Source organism: Solanum dulcamara, chromosome 7, assembly GCF_947179165.1.
Source record: "Solanum dulcamara chromosome 7, daSolDulc1.2, whole genome shotgun sequence".
Classification (NCBI taxonomy): Eukaryota; Viridiplantae; Streptophyta; class Magnoliopsida; order Solanales; family Solanaceae; genus Solanum; species Solanum dulcamara.
Window position 1 is genome coordinate 9,723,219 of NC_077243.1, and position 20,233 is coordinate 9,743,451.

General features: G+C 30.4%; 1 protein-coding gene across 1 annotated transcript; it reads right to left on the reverse strand.

Annotated features, from left to right (window-relative positions):
• Positions 1 to 1,458: 1,458 nt before the first annotated feature.
• Positions 1,459 to 4,432, reverse strand: LOC129896158 (plant UBX domain-containing protein 10-like). The gene is made up of 4 exons (XM_055971995.1): positions 3,288 to 4,432; positions 2,388 to 2,561; positions 1,998 to 2,297; positions 1,459 to 1,802 (listed from the first exon to the last, which is right to left on the reverse strand). Exons 1-4 carry the CDS (start codon positions 3,894 to 3,896, stop codon positions 1,575 to 1,577), a joined length of 1,311 nt encoding a protein of 436 aa, XP_055827970.1. The 5' UTR covers positions 3,897 to 4,432; the 3' UTR covers positions 1,459 to 1,574.
• Between the last annotated feature and the right edge of the window lie 15,801 nt (positions 4,433 to 20,233).

Genomic DNA, 20,233 nt, shown 5'->3' on the forward strand with positions numbered 1-20,233 from the left:
GAATATGGTGGATTATTGATGAGATTGGTTAGTTCGGTTATTGATTTTTGATACAAGTAAATTTGGATAGGCCCTAAAACAGAGAAAAATTTGCTCGATTTTCTGTAGAATTCTGGTAAGGCTTGCTTTGGACTCTCCCCCTTAGCACCAGTCACGATCTTAAATTGGATCGTCTTTACTAAAAAAATAGTTGTTTCTTAATACTTGTCATTTCATAAATTATCCTTGAGAGTTATTAGCCTAGAAAGTATGTATTTAACCAATAAAGAAAAATGAAGTAATTAACGTATATTCATTGTAATTATTCATATTAATTAATTACTCCTACCATTGTATATAAATCTGATCTTCAAAAAGAAATCTCAACAAACAGGCAACAAATAAAAAATAGAGAAAAAATCACAAAATATCTTGAAAGTTGAAGTTTCAACAAATTCTATTAAGAAAGATGACACTTCAAAAGGTTTAATGGATATTAAATAGAAGACTCAATCAAAATATGTGAAGATCAATTGGAGAAAAATCAAAGTAAAATAAAATTTGAATAGTTTGTATTGTTGTCATGTTTTACTTCAAGAGTTAATAAATATTTCGCTTACATAAATATATTGAAAATTTTGAGGTTGAAAATTTTAAATTTACAGATTTTGGATCAATTGATTGAGATTTGACATCAATTTCAAGCTTAAAAGTTTAAAATAGTCGTCCAATGTATTTCAATTATAATGTACTCAATTTATAATTTACTCTTCATGAAACATAAAAGACTAAGAAAATATTGCCTTTTTATTTTACTTTGCAAGATTTGATATGAATTAATGTTGGTTTAGACTTTCAATAAGCATATTTATCATTTATTGAAAAGTAGACTTCAAGAGAACACTCGTAGGAGTATAATAATAAACTCTGACGTCTCACAAGTTAGATATGACGAGATAATTATCGAAGTTTGAAAATCTCAACGGAAATATCTCACTACACTGATATTAATAACTATGCTTTAAAGATGATTTTTTCTTACTAATAAAACGAGTTTTCCTTCGTTGTAATTCATCCCTCTGAGAAATAAGAAACTTCCTCTCTTCTCTCTACGATATTCTTCTTCTTTGTTATTTTATTGTTTCACAATAAAAATGAAAAGTTGGGCGTGATATGCTAGTAAACCAATTATGGACTTACTAAGCACACGAGCACGAATGGTTCTCAAGCAAGGAAAGGAAGATGAAAATTTTAAGGGTTCAGACTTACGATTTGTTGCAATTTTAATAAATTTTTGCACATAAACTTATGTTCTGCATTGAACATACTGGGTTGAAATGAACCTGATGTCGCAACCTGCATTCACCCTGAATTTAACTTATGTCATGTGACTGCTTATATCTGGCTTCAGAAGGTAACACCACAACCTGTTGGTTTAATCATGTTCTTGTAAACGACATGAGAATTACATAGTCTAACTAAAGATAGAAGAAATGTACTGATCATTATACTATATAATTCGAGCAACAGTCATATACGCTTTGGTACAGAGTATGATACCAAATATTTTGATGCCACAACGAGTAATTATAAGTTCAAAGAAGCTCTAGGAAGAGGCTTGCTTTAGGATGAAGGCCTGCATCTTTGAGTGTCACTCCCATTTGATCCACACCATACACTTTCCTTGGGAAGTTTGATATCAGTCTGTAATTTCCAACTCCATGCAAACCTAATGAATCGATGTACCTAAAAATATCTTGAATCTTTTCTGTAGATGAGAAGCTCTGTTCTCTCCTCTCACCATTTGGAAACCGAATGGCAATCTGCATGAATTTATCAGTATGCCGCGGATTTTAAGTTATATACACTTACGGTGTATTTTAACACGTTACTTTCTATTTATTCTAAGTTACCAATCATGCTTATTAAAAAAGATGCACTTATAATTATCATACGTTGTTCGTACATAGAACTAAAACTCATATGCAACACCAAGAAATATAATACTGTGCAATTACCTGAGTCATTTGAGCATTTTTCACTGCACTTGCATTCATGGTAGGCTCTTTCTTCTTACTTGAATGGTATTGTATTGGATTTTGCATAGTTGCCTTGGCAAAGATAGAATCTTTTTTCTTGCTAGATTGGGATAGTGAAGGGTTTTGCATAGTTGCTATAGCAGAAGTAGCTTCTTTTTGCTTACTGGATTGGATCTGTGTTGGATTTTGCTTAGGTTTCTCTTGATTTGATTTATTTGGAACATGTTCTAGTCTTGAATTCTGTTGCGAGGGCATTATGTTCTTGAGTTTCTCTTTCTCCTGAAAAAAGTCAAGGAATTTGGTTTGATCTCCAGCTTTCTCTTGATAAGAAGAAATATAGATCTAGTAATATAATAAACAGAAATGGACCTCATCAATCTGAAGAGATGCAACATAAGCTACATCTTGTTCTTCCCTTAGTCGACGATCCGCCCTTAACTTTTCCTGGTCTCTGGCCCTTCCACTGCCAAAAGCCAATCCTTGTTCTTCCATTGTTCTTTGTAATATCTCCACTAATTCAGCCGGAGAAACTGGACCTTCCAACTATTCAAAGCAAGTAAAAAAAAAAGTGTAAGTACCATCTAAAGTACATTATCCTACTTCATAAAAATTGTTGACTAAACTGAATACAAGTATTTTTCCTCAATGCTAATGGACTGTATATCAGATTGATAACTTATTCAAAATCAAACTGCAACTCATGATAGTGGAGACATAATAGCTATGTTGCGCGGACTCTTCACTTTCGATGCCTCACCCATGTCGGATTCTCTAAAAATACACTACTTTTAGAGAATTCAACACGCACCAACATTTTTAAAGAGTCCGAACAACATAACATTTTACTACTTGCCAAACTTTTGCTTTCTACAATATGTTAGGTGCTTTCCCTGACTTCTAGTTCAGTCTTATTATAGATATCTAAGTCATTTCATCAATCCTGAAGCAGGGGAAATTTTTATTCTTCTGTTTTTTGTGTTTTTTTTTGTTGGAGTTGTCTAAAGGGCAGACTGATACATTAAGCTCCCCGCTATGCACGGAGTTTGGGGAATGTTTGAACCATATTGGGGTCTATTACACTATCCTTACCAGGTTGTTTCTACACTTGAACCTGTGACCTCGACCTCTAAGTGCAACAACTCTTACCATGTTGGAGTTATATCTACTTTTATATTTTTATCTTATAAGGTTAGACATAACATTTGTAAAAAATGGTGGACAATGCAATAAGAAATGAACTGAAATTGAAAACAATAAACTCCAAGTAACCTGTTGCAGCACAGCTATGCTATCTCCAGGAGCAGGAGCCACAAGGGCACAAAAGGGGAAGCTTGAAGCCCTAAGACTTGTTGCCATTTGCAAACCCTCTCCTCTATCAGCAAGTGCACCCCAACAAACATAATTTGCATCAAGAAACTGTACCACAAGATCACAACACAAAGTCTCACTGCAGAAAGAAGGGGTAAAGGGGTGTTGTGGAGAGTGAAAGTACACAAACAAGAACTTATGCTCATCCTTTGCTATCTTTAGTGCATCCATGAACTTACAAGCATAGAAAAATGGATGTTCAGTGCCATATTCTTGCTCAAAATTGTTCAAAAATGCCCATTCTTCTTGGACCATTGAAGGGTCATGTGGGTTTATTTGTGGAGGAAAATCAAATGGATCTTGAAAAGGGAATTCATAAGGGTGTTGGTATGGGAAATTGGGATGAGGTAATTGAGCTTGATGATTTCTTCTTCCTCCAATTCCCATTAAGTCCATTCCTTGATCCATTACTCTTGAAAATCCACCCATTATACTACGAGGAAGACTCACCATTCTTCTAACAATCCCATTGTAGGATTGCCCTGTTGATCTTCCACTTGAAAAAGACATTACTGATCAAGAATAGTTTTGTGTTTGTGGCTTTGTGCCCTTAAGAATATAAAAAGGTGGAATCTTGAAACTCAATTTACAAAGAGTGAGACTTTTAAGTGTGAAATGAAGCTGTATAAGTTTAAGGGAAATCCAAGAAATACCTTTTACTGTACAGTGAGATATTTGATGTTGGATGAATAAATTGAAAAACGAATCTAATCAAGGGACATAATTTCTCAAAATTACCTTATCATAATCACTTTTGGGGAATTCTTGCTTTTATCAGACTTTAAGAAAAGTAATTCTGGGAATATTGTCTTTAAGGAATTTTTCATCTTTGTACTTAGAATAGATATAGTGGTGATCTTTTGTCATAGGGGGGAGTGGATTTATAGAGTTTTGCTCTATTAGAAGCTGTTTGATGTGGAAAGAAAATTCCTTCAAAGAAATTAAATAGTAGTAGTATTAAAAGAATATGGCATTTTGTTTGTCTCCATATCAAGATTAGATTCCAGGTTAGTTCATTGTACTACTCCTTTCTTGATCAACAACCACAACTAAAAGAAAGATTAAAGCTGATGAAGCAGACTAATTAAAACATCATTTTTTTATTTTTTTTTAACTCTTTTGATCTTTAGCTTATCTGTTGAGATGGTTACCAAAAAGTGTTGATATTTACCAATAGTAGTAGAAATTGGACAAATATTTTCATCCTTTATGGTGAGAATAGGTAAGGTAAGCACTTGGAATTGTTTAGTAGGATGTATTAGAAAAAATAATATATGTCATTATATTATTTAATTTTTTATTAGAATAATTATAGGAGATGATTAGTCGGTTATTTTAATTACTAAAAAAGTTATTCAGTGTATATTCATGTATATTTATGTATACTCAGTGTATATTTCATGTATCATAATATATATTCAGTATATAACTCATGTATAATTAATCTATATTGTATAGTTAATGTATACTTTCTTTGACTTTTGACAATGACTATATTATATAGTCATTGTATATTTTTTTATGATTTTTGACTATTTTTTATATAAATAAAATATGATTATATTTATTATAAACTAATTAATTTATTGTATATATTTGAAATTGTCCCAAAAATATTTAGTAGGATTATCAATCAATGTATAACTAACACATATATTAATTATTAGCTATACATCTTATTAAGTATTATATGGTGTATAACTAATACATAAATAAATACGATAAAAATATAATTACTTTACACCAAATCAAATAATAAATAAAAAATAATCACAACTTCTAACACAAATAATTTCAACTTTACTATAATACATCATATTCAGTATTAATACTATAAACTCTATCAAACAATTCGGTGGAAATTTGGGCTCTTGGAACGGAGTGTTCAAAAGGAGTAAAAAAAAAAGAAATGATCTGACAAAGTATAGATTGACTAATGTTATAATTTAGCTGTCTATGGACTATGCTACAAATATCTTAAAGTTAAATAAAGTATGAAGGTTCTTTGCAGGAAATGGTGGAAAAAAGTGAGAAAAAGACTTGAATGGGAAAAAAGGAAAAGAAAAATTATGGAGTAGGAAATAAGGCCTGACACGTAGTTATTCATTTTTGTTTTTTGTTAGCTTCTTATCACTTGGAAAAAGTCACACGTGGAACAGTAGGAAATATTATTATTAGTATTTCGTCGAATTTAATATTTCTTTGCGTATATTAGTGTTAAAGAAATTTATTAAAATCAAATACTTTTATCATAACAAAAATTATAACGGATTATAAGAACATATTTTTATTTCTTAATTAAATTCATCAATCAAGTATATATTCGATCATGATTTGATTTAAATATTGATGTCACCCAACCTCATTTTGGTTGTATCTTAATTAGTCGTTAAATTTGATCTTACATTACTTTGGCAGTCTTAAGTTCATAAGATTTTAAATTATTAACGTAGTAAATTAAGGTATTATTTCACTCATTGCTCTTTGTGACAATGGCGCAAACTAACTTTAAACTATTATAAAATAATAATAATAATAATAATAATATTTAGATAGCAATGAATGAAAGTATAATAAAGAAAGATAAAGAGATACAACAAAGGGGGAGAGACGTAAAGTAGTAATATTTTGATTTGTGTGTACATATTTATATTGCATGATGATTTCCTTTTATAGGCAAAATTTATTGAAAAGAATGCTAGAGCTACAGTGAAAATACTATTGATCTACCGTGAAAATACTATTGATCTACAGTGAAAGTACTATTGATCTACAATAATAATGGGTCCTATGAACATCCACTTGTTTACAACACTCCGCATTGGATGTTCATGTACAAAAGAAAAATATGTACATAATTATTTGTAATACACATTGGTTGCTGCCTCATTAAAAACCTTACTAAGAAAACTCAGTGGGATAAAACCTTGGTTAAGAAAAAAAGAGTGCAACGCGTATTTTATTCCCCCTGATGAAGACATCATTTAATATCTCGAAGATGACGCATTCCAATTTTGTATCTCAATTTCTCAAAGGTTGAAGTTGCCAATGCCTTAATGAACATATCTGCTAAATTATCATTTGAATGAACTTGTTGAACATCTATGTCACCTTTTTTTTGAAGATCATAAGTAAAGAAGAATTTTGGTAAATATGTTTTGTTCTGTCTTCTTTGATGTATCCTCCCTTTGGTTGAGCTATGCATGCAACATTGTCTTCATACAATATTTTAACTATAAAAGAAAGAAGCTAGATGTTTAAAAATTATAATCCAAGTATAATGTCTTCTCATCATTTGAAAGACGTACAAAAATTATCTTTAACCAATAAAATAAGAAACACAATATGTGAGCATAAGAAAGAGAATCCAACTATTAGCCAAAAAGATTTGCAAGCATGAGTGAAATAAAAGTCTGATTTGACTATTAGTCAATCAACAATATCGCACACTCTCAAAAGATCGACAGAGTATTTATCAAATGAGATGAAAAATAGTAATGCCAAGAGGCATAAATCGACAAAATACCCTGATTTAGAGAAAGTTTTGTACGAGTGGTTTATTCAAATGCAAGAGAAAGTGAACATGTCAGGGGAAATTATCTAAGGAAAAGCAAAAGATCTTTTTCTGAAAATGTATGGTTAAGCTAATTCAGAATTCAGCTTCTCTTCTGGTTAGTTAGAACGTTTCAAGTCAAGATACAGAATTAAGTCTTACAGACATTTTAGTGAAAGTGGTTTAGTTATCATGGAGACCATTGAAAACAAATTGTCTAGCATACGGTCAACACTAGATCAGTTTGAATTGAAGGATATTTATAATATGGATGAAACTGGACTATTTTACCGATTGGAAGCTGATCATTAACTTGTTACCAAGTAGCTTGAAGGTCTCAAAAAAGACAAAGAGAGAATTACTCTTTATCTCTGTTGCAATGGTAATGGATCTAACAAAATACCATTGTGGATTATTGGTAAGTTTGCAAATCCTAGATACTTTAAAAATGTGAACATGAATAATCTTAATTGCATGTATAGATCTAACAAGAAAGCTTAGATGACTAGCTTGATTTTCCAAGAATATGTTGGCTGGTTTGATAAGAGGATGACTGGCAGGAAGGTTTTGTTAATAGTAGACAATTGCCCAACTCATCCAAAGACAGTTGAAGGCCTAAGAAATGTAGAGTTGTTTTTTCTTACCTTCTAACACAATGTCTAAGATTCAACCATGTGATGCTAGGATTATTCAAGCATTCAAAGCTCATTATCGTCGTCTTCTTTATTTTAGCATCCTACAAGGCCTTGAGGTTGAAGCACCAAATACTAAAAAAAATATATTTTGAATGCTATTAATTTTGCTAACTTGGCTTAAAATTTTGATGTGAAAGAAATAACAATTACAAATTATTTTCGGCATTACAAAATCGGTCGAAAGAAAACAATGTTCCTGAACCATATGTTGGTGAATTAGATAAAGGTATCCAAGAAGTTGATGAATTAGATGAAGGTATCCAAGAATTAAATGATATCATCTCTAATTTAGCCTACAGAAATGTGATGGATGTTGAACATCTTTTGAACTACCCTAACGAGAATGATACAGTTACGGAATCAGCTATAGAGGAAGAGACTATTCAATCTGTAATGAATAATGACGATGAGAATGATCCTGAACAAAATGTTAATAGCATTGTCATCGCCCTAATGTTTTAAACCCGTATAAGGATTTTTGAAGTTTTATCAAACAAGTTTCCCACGAATCTTTATATATTTCAGACATTTTAAATCTTTCAAAAAATTTCATGAAAAAATCGTTGTCTAGAGAACTATATAAATAGGCTGTAACGACATCCATCAGATACATGAAAAGTTTTTCATGAACTGTCAGATTTATAAGATACCTGAAAGTGATTGCATCCACCACAAGAGAATATGTTTCCATATAATCAATATAAGGTCTTTGCGAAAATTCTTGTGCCACAAGTCGTGCTTTATATGTTACGACTTTATTTTTCTCATTTCTTTTTCGCACAAAGATTCATTTGTACCCCACTGGATTTATACCTTCAGGTGTTCGGTCTATCGATTCGAAAACTTCAAGTTTTTTGAGCAAAGCTAATTCAACTTGAATTGGATATTTTCATTTTGGCCAATCATTCCTCTGTCTACATTCCTCGACAGATTTTGGTTCAAGATCCTCATTTTGTTACATTATTTCAATAGCAACATTATAAGAAAAACTATTGTCTATAATTACATTATTTTGGGTCCATATTTTTTCTGATTAGATATAATTTACTGAAATTTCTTCATTATTTTTAGGTTCCTCAACCTCTTCGAAAGTTTTATTAATTGTTATGTCTCCTCGCCCTTCTTGAGCAGGTTTTTTCATATTATAACTATCTTGATTGTTTGTTCCTTTTTTTTAAGATTGTTCGGAATCGATCGGTCTTTTTAAGCATGGTTTAGACTCATTTATATTTTAATTGTCCTACTCAGATATCAACTCGAATTGGAGCATTAACGGCTGAAATATGAGATTTAGTAACTCTTCATAGGTCAGTGAATGCATCTGGTAGTTGATTTGCAATATTTTATAAATTAATTATCTTTTGAACTTTCAATTCACATTTATTTGTACGAGGATCTAAATGAGAGTGATAATGCATTCCAATCCATTTTCTTTTTCAACTGCTTATATTTCTCCCCCTAATTCTGGGTATACTAGTTTATCAAAATGACAATCAATAAATCTTGCGGTAAAAAAAATTTCAATCATAGATTTTAAATATTTTATGATAGAAGGAGATTCATACCTAACGTATATTCCCAATCTTCTTTGGGGACCCATCTTTGTACATTTTGGTGGAGCAATTGGAAGATATATCGCACATCCAAATATTCTAAGATGAAAAATGTTTGGCTCCTGACCAAAAGTCAATTGTGATGGGAGACTTTATGATAACTTGGGAGACTGATCCGCACAAAACTTGTTGCATGCAAAATAACATGACCCCGTAATAAAATGAGAAATTTTATTCTCATAAATATTGGTCTAGCAATTAATTGGAGGCGTTTAATCAATGATTTTGCCAGACCATTTTGAGCATGATAATGAGCAATCTGATGCTCAATTGTTATCCAAGTGAATAAACAATAATCATTAAATGTTTGAGATGTGAATTCACCTCCATTATCAACATAAATTGTCTTTATTGCATAATATGAAAATTGTGCTCTTAACTTAATTCTTTGAGCAAATAATCTTGCAAATGTTATATTACAAGTTGATAATAAACACATGCGACCATCTTGTAGATGAATCTATTGAAACCATATAATATTTAAATGGTCCACATGATAGCCGAATGAGCCCACATATATCATCCTGTATACGTTCCAGAAATACCGGGGATCAATTCTCACTTTGATTACTGATGGTCTAGTAATCAATTTGCCTTGAGAATATGCAACATAAGAGAATTTTTTTAAATTGAAGAATCTTTTGGTTCCTCAAATAGTGTCCATGTGAACTCTCTATTAGTTTGCCCATCATATTAGAACTGGGATGACCCAAATAGTCATGCAGGATAATAAAATCATTTGAGTTAGTAAACATTTGGTTTACTATGGCATGTGTTACAAGCATCCTAATACTTGTGAAGTATAAGCCGGATGAAAGAGCGGGTAACTTTTCAAATATAAATTTCTTGCCTGACATCAATGTAGTAATATAAAGATATTCTTTCTTTTCATCATTTGTAGTCTTAATATGATAGCCATTTTGACGAATATCTTTGAAACTTAATAAGTTTTTTTGAGATTTACTACAATATAATGCTTCATTAATTATCAAATTTATTCCTTCGATAAGTACAACTTTAGCTTTTTCTGATCCTTCAATTAACCTTATACTACCAAATATTGTATTAATACTAGCTTCTTTCAAATCAAATAAAAAAAATATTTCTTATCTCTTAAAATAGTGTGTGTTGTGGCACTATCGATAAGATACATATCATCATAATTGATTTTGAATCCAACTGATGATCAAAATTTTTTCATATTCTTCATAAAAAAAAAGATGCATTATAAGAACGTGAAAAACTAACAAAATAAGAAACCTTAAGAAATTATATTAAAAATGTAGAAATTAGTAAGACATAATGTCTTAAAAAAAGCATTTAAGAAGAACAACATAATAACAAACTTAATAGAAAAATAATTTTTATCCCAGTTAGATGATCAGTTCTTCAGTCAATATTCTCATAGAAGTCTTGAGCTTTCAAATGAGTAATATTTGAGAGGCCTTCAAAATCATCATTTTTATAAGCAAGATTTGCCTCAATATCTTCATATTTATTTGAAGGAGTTATTTCATTATCATAATTCTGAATATTCAAGTGTGCCTCCACATTATTGTCTTTTCTTTTGAGAGAGGCTTGATAAAGTCTCACAAAATGATCGGGTGTACGACAATCACATGTCCAATGACCCTTCACACCACACCGGTGGAAAAATTGATTTTACTTCCAGAAGGATTGGTACCTTCCTTAGGGTACTCAACAACTAGAGTCATGGCAGAGAGTTTGATAAGCCTCTCGGATAAGAAAGATCAATCCTGAATAAGTTTCAACTGATTCTCATTTTGAGAAACTTTATTGTTTTCATGTTTATTTCCACCATGATGACGATAATTGTTTCGTCCTCTACCACGTCCTCGCCCAGGTCCACAACCATGACCACGATATTTATTTTGTCTTGATTCTGACTGATTATGTGCTGCTACAACATTCGCTTCAGGGAATGGAGCAAGCTCAGTGGGACAGACTTCATGATTTTTCATCAACAAAGTATTATTTTGCTCAGCCATAGGTAAGCATGTAATTAATTCAGAATATTTCTTAAACCATTTTTCACAATATTGTTGTTGTAGCAACACATTTGACGCGTGAAAAGTGAAAAATATTTTCTTAAGTAAGTCATCATCAATAATAGTTTTTCCATATAATTTCAATATGGAACTTACTTTATGAATAGCAGAATTATACTCTGATATAGTTTTAAAATCTTGAAATTGAAGGTGTATCCACTTATATCGAGCTTTTGATAACACCGTAAGTTTTAGGTGGTAATATCGATCCTTCAAATTAGTCCATAATTCAAGAGGGTCTTTTACATTTAAATATTCAGTTTTAATCCTTCATGATGATGGTGACGGAGAAAAATCATGGTATTTGCTTTATCATGGCTTGATGCTTTATTTCCTTCTTTAATGGTATCACCAAAACCTTTAGCATAAAAGTAAATTTCAGTATCAAGGATCCACGACAAATAATTTTTTTCAGTAATGTCAACTGCCAGAAACTCAAGCTTTGATAAATTTGACATGATGAAAACTGAGATAAAAATTAATGTAGAAATAACAAAGACAACTAAAATTGAATTTTTTTCAATATCTGAGATAGAAGTTAACTTATCCGGAGAAAATTAGAGTTTTGTACTGATAACGTATTATAAAATAATAATAATAATATTTAGATAGCAAAGAAAGAAAGTATAATAAAGGAAGATAAAGAGAGAAAGAGAAATGGCAAAGGGGGAGAAATGTAGAGTAGTAATATTTTGATTTGTGTGTATATATCTATATTGCAGAATGGTTTCATTTTATAGGCAAAATTTGTTGAAAAAAACGCTAAATCTACAGTGAAAATACTATTGATCTATAGTAAAATTACTATTTATCTACAGTAATAGTGGATCCTATGGACATCCACTTGTTTACCACATAAACATATATTTTTTTTCAATTATATATTTTCAACGATAATTAATGACTTATCGTTTAACTGAAATTGGGTCAGCAATGAAAGACCCGTGGAAACAATCTGTAAATGCTATACAAGTTCATATCTAAAAGCCAAAATATTTATAATTAATTTTATTCGACGCATAATATTCTAAGGAATTTCGTCCTACTATATCCACCGCCTCATTTTAGTGGTAAAACATCGCTCTACACAAGTGAAGTCATTAACTTGTGTGTTGGACAAAATTAAGACAACCTCCTAAATAAAATTTTAGATATGTTCGAAAATTTCGAAATGATTCATGCTTAGCTAGCTCGCTCTAGTCCACTACGATAAGGATGAGAAAAGGCCAAGAATTCACCTTCTAGTTTAGTGGTAAACTCATTGAAAATTATTTTCATCGAGTATCAATTTGGTCTTTTCCTTATTTCGAGCATAAAATTACAAAGCAATAAGCTATAGTTTTTCTCTTTTTCTTTTGCTTCAAATGATTGGTTTAAAATCAAAGTTGTTATAGATGACATCCAAATTAGGCTTCGAACTGAAGACTGAATTGGCACTATATCTAAAATCTAAGACTCTGGGCTTCAGTGACATCTCATAAAGCCCAAATATCCCGTGAGTCCTTTTTAGCAGATTAAATTGAAGGCCCAAGAAGGTCTATATTTCATCACAGGGCTCGATTATGTTCCACTAAGATAAACACGGGTATTTCGTGCGGGTCTTTTTAAGTTATAACAAAAGAAAATTCTGCGGAACATAAATATATATATATATATATATATATATATTCATGTCATAATACTCTCAAAATTATGCGGTATGACAAATCTTACTACTATATTATGCGTTTAGAATATAGTTTAAAATAATTACGGCTCGCAGCAAATATAGCTATCTACTTACGCGGTATGACAAATCTCGTTTGTCAGATATACAAATATATGTATATCAGTTATCATTATATAATTTTTTTGACAAATATACATATACAATTCAACAGATATACATATACAATTCGCTTCTCTCCTACTCTCTCTCAATCTCGCTTGCCTGATATAGAAATAGATATGTATACCAGTTACATATATACAATTTTTTGACAATTATGCATATACAATTCGTTAGATATACATATGGAGCATAGCAAACGTAGATTTGCCATTATAAGTAATTAGGAAAACTATACCCATATGGAATTATTATGCTTAAAAGGTTTGCCATATATAAAATTTTCCCCAAATTATATCCCGCATGACTTTATTTTTAAAGAATTTATGGCAAAAATTAAAGATCAATCCATTTTAAAGACCAATCAATTTTAAGGACCATTCGTGCAATTTCAATTGATATACACCGGAAAGAACAATTATGCAATGACTGATTTTGCACTTGGTTGATTTGGTTAGTCTTGATATTTAAATTTGTTTCAAGATCAAAATAGATTTTGCAATTTTAGTTTTTATAAATTAATGGATGTATATTTGTCGATAAAAGAATTATCTTACAATGTTCAAATGATAAATCTAACATATTTGAATAATAGTGTTCCAAAAAATAATAATTTTAGAGGTATTTGCTTTAAAAAATATTCTTCACTTAAAATGGCAACAAAAAAATCAACCAAAAGCTGAATAAAAATACACGAAAGTTTCGGTTGGTTTGATTTTATTAAAAGAATGGTGAGAATCTAAAAGACCGTGAGTTTAAGTCATCAAGGGAGCAAAAAAAGTTAGAAAAAAGTTAAAAAAAAAGAAGAAAAAACTAAACAAACTTATGTTGTCTAAGTTGCTTGTATTCCAAGTTTAGCGGTTACTCGCTATTGTTTTGAAGTTATAAATTATCAATTTTGAAGAAAACGATTTATTAATTAGATTCTAAATAAACTATTTATACAATGAGTTTTTAAATAAAATATAAAATTTTAACTTAAAATTACTGAATTATATCGAATTAGTAATATAGCTCCCCGCTAACTAGGGTGATTATTTAGTGGGATTTTTTTGCCAAAGTGACAAAGATTGGTGAAAATACTAGACAACTTTTACATAGGAAAAAAGAAGTGAAATAGTTACTTCACATGGTCACCACACTACATTAAGGTTCTTCCCTTAAAGCTAGACACACAATGACTATTGGTGGTGTTAGTGCCGGCCACTTTATTTGTTTCCATTATTTTCTCACTCACTATATAAAGGGGTGGGACGACATATAACTTATTCATAGCTAGCTAATTAATTGACCATACTTTACTTTTTACCCTCTATTTGTCCTTTAGTCACTTCTAATGGCCCATGACAAAGTTTTGATGTCTCGATAATTTGTACAAACAAATGGTTGAATTTTAATGACGGGAGTTAGGATTTGAAATTTATATGTTGAGGTTTTTGTTTTTTTTTTAAAAAAATAATTATTGAATTTTAAATTAATAGTAATTATCTGGACTTAATCATTTGACTTCCGACAATAAGATGAAGAGAAACCCTCCTGAAAATTATTCATAATTTTCACTTTATTTGAAAATTTTAAATCTAACTTAAAGTTGTATTTCAATTTGAATAACAGATTATAACCCATTTTTCAACTTACTTTTTTATTTTTTGAAGTTGTATGTAAGTCTATTTAATCATGAGCATTATTTTAAATATTATTTGTAAAAAGTATAACTAAACACAATTCATAAAATTCTAAAAAAAGTAAAAAATTATTTTGAATCTATGACCAAACACATACTAAATAAATTGTTTAAGAAATATATAGTATTTAAATCAAAATTGTTTGTTTTGATAGAGCCCGTACCTAGAACATATGTTTGTTCTATGCAGTGGCGGAGCCACATTAAGTTCAGGAGTTTAGTCGAACCTCCTTCGAAGTAAAATTATACTATTTATATATAATTAAAATATTTTTTTTATATATATATATAATAGATGTCGAACCCCCTTCGACTAATTTGTATGTCTATTTTAAATTTTGAATCGCCTTAATGAAAATTCTGATTCCGCCACTAATTTCAGATATTCATGGTGGCCTCCCTAGAAAAAAAAATGAGCGAAAGAAAAGTTTTAATTAACCCGTAGCTTGGCCAGCTACGTCTAATTAAATTAATACTTAATTAACCTTTGAGGATATGCCTCACTACTTGCAATTTGCATGTATATATAATTTTTGTGATAAAAGTTTACTGCATGCACAATTTCTAAGAAGATATAAACCAATGCTCATAAAATTTGAACAACTTTTTCAAATAATTAAAGAAAATAAAGTATAATATCAAGGCAGTGTGAGTGGGGAATCTTATGCCGGGCATCCAACTTTATAAAAGGCGTGTAATGATGATTGTCCTCTAAGATGGCTTAAAAACTCAGCTTACAAGTTTGAAATTTGAGAAGTCATGACATTTCATGGAAAAAAACCAATATTCTCCCTTCTAACAAACAGTTTTCTACTTCCTCAGTCTAGAGGCGCACAATTACAACAGTTAGGAATGATTTTATCTGAATTCAGTATTTTTACGTAACATAAATATTAAAATATAGTAAATCTAATATTTCTCTTTGAATGGTTGAATGTATTATATTGTATCATATTGTATTGTTTAAATGAATATAATGTACGTTTGAATGGATTGTACTGTAGTTCTTCATTAGCTACTATAAAAAAGAGGATAAAAAAGGATTAGTAAGTAATAAGTAAAAATAAAATTAGAAGAAAACAATTAAGGTAACGACGCGATCACACCAAATCGATATTATAAAAAAGAAGACTTTTCGTTGTTACCTAATGATGAATTTAATGATACGATACAGTAAAATTTAAGTAACAATCAAAACAAATATTGAATTTAAACTAACACTACAACACAATAGGTAAACAACCATCCAAACAAGATGTAAATATCTTAAAAATTAAGCTCATAAAATTTAAATTCTGGATCCACCAGGCCACTATCTCTCACTCCCCACATATACACCTATTTGTTTTCCTTTGCAGCCAAACTGTCAGGGTTGATGGAGAATTAATGCCAGTTGTTCTCTCTCTCTTTTAGCTTTCTCTATTTTTTATTGTGAAAAGAAGAGATAAAACTTGATTTTAAAAAGAGAGAAGTGGGAAGCAGCAAGTGCCCCAAAACCCAAAAAAAGATGTTAAAGTGTGAAAAAGGGTGTCCTCCATACCTTTGTGCTCCTATACCAAATAGTGGCATACCACATACTATGTAAATTACACCCCACAGTATACTCATTGCCTCTTTAAACTATCATCACATCTTTAGTGCACTCCTGCATATGCCAATCATCTTCCTAACTCACTTTTTCATCTTTTTTTAAAAAAAATAAATAAAATTCCTTTGTCTTCTTTCCCTAAAGATTAATGGCAACCAAATTAGCCACAATAACGTTGATCATGAAGCCTAGTTAGGCTTATGATACGGCACTTGATTAAAAGAATAATTAATTAAACTTTTAGGCATATGGCTAGGATCTTATAACAACCAAAACATTTAATTATTCCTTTCTAGATTGTCCCTAAAAAACTGTTACGATATTTTTATATTTAGAATTAATTTGATAGTCACATAAATGTCTAAAACTTATTTTAGATCATCAATTTTAAAAGTAATCATTTAAAAAAAAAATTCATATCCAATCAAACAGTGTCACATAATTTGGGAGGAAGAGAATAAACGAATTAGTAGGGGTACAATGTATTAGAAGTCCTTAATTTTTTTCTCAAGATGTTGGCGTGTTAGTTATTTTTATTGAGTAAGAATCAAATGTTGAAAGTGATTTTAAGTGTTAAAATCAATTTTCTACATAAATAATTAGCAAGTGCTAATTCTATAGGAATTTGTTTTAATTCAAGTTTAGTGCAAAAATTTCTTTATGTGAATCTATCCAGCCGGCCTAAAAATAAAGTCCAGATTAGGGGCGGACATGATATGGTATATATTGAATTATCATATCATATTAAAATTTATGATATCGTGGTTTTGGTATTATGGTATTTGGTATGGTATATAGTATATTTTTTAATTTTTTTTGTATTCGATATGGTATTTGATATTTAAAATTAATACACCAAAATACTGAATACCATACCGAAATATATAGTTATATAAATAACATATATATATATATATATATTATTAAAATACTAACAAATATGTAACCTCATATTAGTATAAACCATATGTTTAAAAGTTGAAACTTTGACTAATGAGTTGTTTTTACTTTCTTTTGAATATATATATTTCTACATGTGTAATGTGCTAGTATGATACAATTGAGATCTTTTTTTTTGAATTGTCGAAATCTTAATACTCTATTATATGAGTATATATATTAGTCAAGGTTGAACAAATTATGATTACCGATTTACTATACCACAAAATACCGAAATCGAACTTTAAAATACCGAATCATATCGAATTAAATTGATATGATAATAATATAAATCAAATACAAAAATTATCGTATCAAAATTTTAAATATCATACCATAACCTACGATGCCTACCCCTAGTCCAGATGCCCCATCTTTTCCTCTCTCTTTTTTTGGCTCAAAAGAAAACATGTTCATTTTTTTCACTTCCTCGTCGGACTATCACTATCCCAACCATCTGGTCAGATATTTATCTATTACTAAGTAAAATTTCATTTATTCCTTGGTTGAATAAAACATTTTGTTTGTTATTAATAACTTTTCATAATTCAGAAATTATTTATCAACAGAGATGCATAAAAGTGAAGGAAAAAGTTCGACAGACTGACAACTAATTTACAATATTTCAACTTCTATAATTGATGAAATGAATCCCTTTTCTGCTATCCAATTTATTCGTTTAAAATGCAATGAGTTATACTGCTAATAAACAAGATTAGATTTTTTGTTATATGATTCCCAAAATTAAACAAATTCCAAAAAGTCTCTATAATATTTAGGTAAACCAAAGATATATACGTAATTACATTGTGTACTGATCAAAAAGTTCAACTGTTCATTAATTAGTCAACATTGATTAAGCCTAATGGAATAACCAACATGACTATTCATTTGCATAATTAAGTCAATTTTGTTGAGAAAGAAAAGACAATCGAAAGTGCCTGGGCCAAGTTTGAAAGTTGAAGGGTGTGTAAATGCACTTTATAATTTATTAATTTAAAAACGAAAAATAGCCTAAAATACTCTCCAGTTGTACGAATTGTGTTGGTTATGATTTGAAAAAGGAAGAAAAAAAGGTCAAAAATGTTGGCGATCCCACATCGGTGGGATAGCAAATGTAAATAGCTTTTGTTAGCTATTTAAGGAGCTTAACTCCATTGTTTATAGGTACACTAAAACTACACCAAATACTAAAATGTATAAAATACATGGTATAATATTTTTTTTTACCATTGAGAGATTTAGGGAATGTTCTCTTGGAGATTTATTAGGTATGTTATTTTAGGTATTTGGGTGTGTGAAAAAAATATTGTGTATTATATGGCTGTAACAATTTTTCATATAGTGAATATTTATTTGGGTGGATCGTGGTTTTTCTCGAATTGAGTTTCCACATTAAATCTTGTGTTGTTGTTATTCTCTTTAAATTTCTCTGTTATTATTTTTTGCTGGAAGGCGGTTTGAAAGGGACGAAAATTAGTCGGTGTGCTTTTTCCCCAACAAGTGGTATCAAAGCTTTTGATGTGGGATAATTCTTTTTTGAAATTTTAGTATGCTCTGTGGTTGCAGCTTTATCTGATCTACAACATCAGAAAAAAATTAGAATTAGAATTATTGTTTTCAAACAAAAGTTTTGTTTTGTCCTGGTGGAGTAACAAGTGGAGTCTGATTTCGGTGGAGTTTGCTAGTCCGGTGGAGTTGCTTTGGTGTGCATGTATATTTGATAATAGTGGAAATAAGTACAATCTAAAGAGGTTCTAGCTAAGAAAAGACTTGGTATTTAAGTGTATCCGTTGTGATCCACCTCTCTTTTCTAAGAACTAATTTAGTGGGTACTTTTTTCATTGTTATTGTCCATTTATTAGTAATGTTAAGCATGTGAGACAAGATTTGAGAAGTTTGGTTAAAGAATGAGTTTTGGAGCTGGTTGCGTGAGAAAATAAAATTAAAGCTGATGAAAAATTACCTGAAAGTGTAGTCAAAATATGGTATACATTAGTTAAGAGATGAAGATGCTTCAGCAGTGGTTATCGAATTATGGCGGTTGTGATTTATGACATGTATGATTGTGGTGGGATGTAGCTTTGTGACTTTTGTGGTTCTCTGTTAACGCAAGGAGGGATCAAAAGAGGTGATCAAAGATTCAAGTCTGGTCAAATGGTAAAAATAAAATTAAGAATTTGACAGTGGAATTTTGGAATCTTTGTGGACTGAGAATTTTGATCAGCAACTAGTAAACCCGGACAAGGTAGGATTTTAAGGAGCGGTTCGACAAGGGCTCCGACAGTACGCTGGGATATGTGTCCTTATGACATGTTGTAATTCTTCAAGGTTTGTCATGATAAAGGATAGTATAATTCTAGCATGTTCACATTTGCACAAGGACATTGGTTGATAGGTGATGTCAAGATGTGTGGTGGAAAGGATGTCGATGGCTAATGGACTCTCAAGAAATCAACAAGAGGGTTGCACCATAAGTTAATAACAGGTTTTTTCTTTTTCGACATGAGCTGAAACTGAAATTTTTGAAATTGAAAAATGATTTCAATTGAAAATTCTTAGATTGGTGATATTTAATCTGAGTGGAGGTAGTCTTTATGGTAGGGGCATGATAATTCTTGATTTTAGAATTATGATTGTTGGTAGCAGACAATGTGAAGGTTGCAGCTGCGCATGGTTGGCCGAGTTTTGAGTCAGGGGGAGAACTGATTCTGTTATATGTAGCTGAACAACTGTAAAGGGTCAACGATTGGTATTTTTTAAAACTCTTTTTCAAAGGTGGAGATTTGTTGTTTATGGTTTGAAAAAGGAAGAAAAAAAGTGTCAAAAATGTTGATTAGCAAATGTAAATAGCTTTTGTTAGCTATTTAAGGAGCTT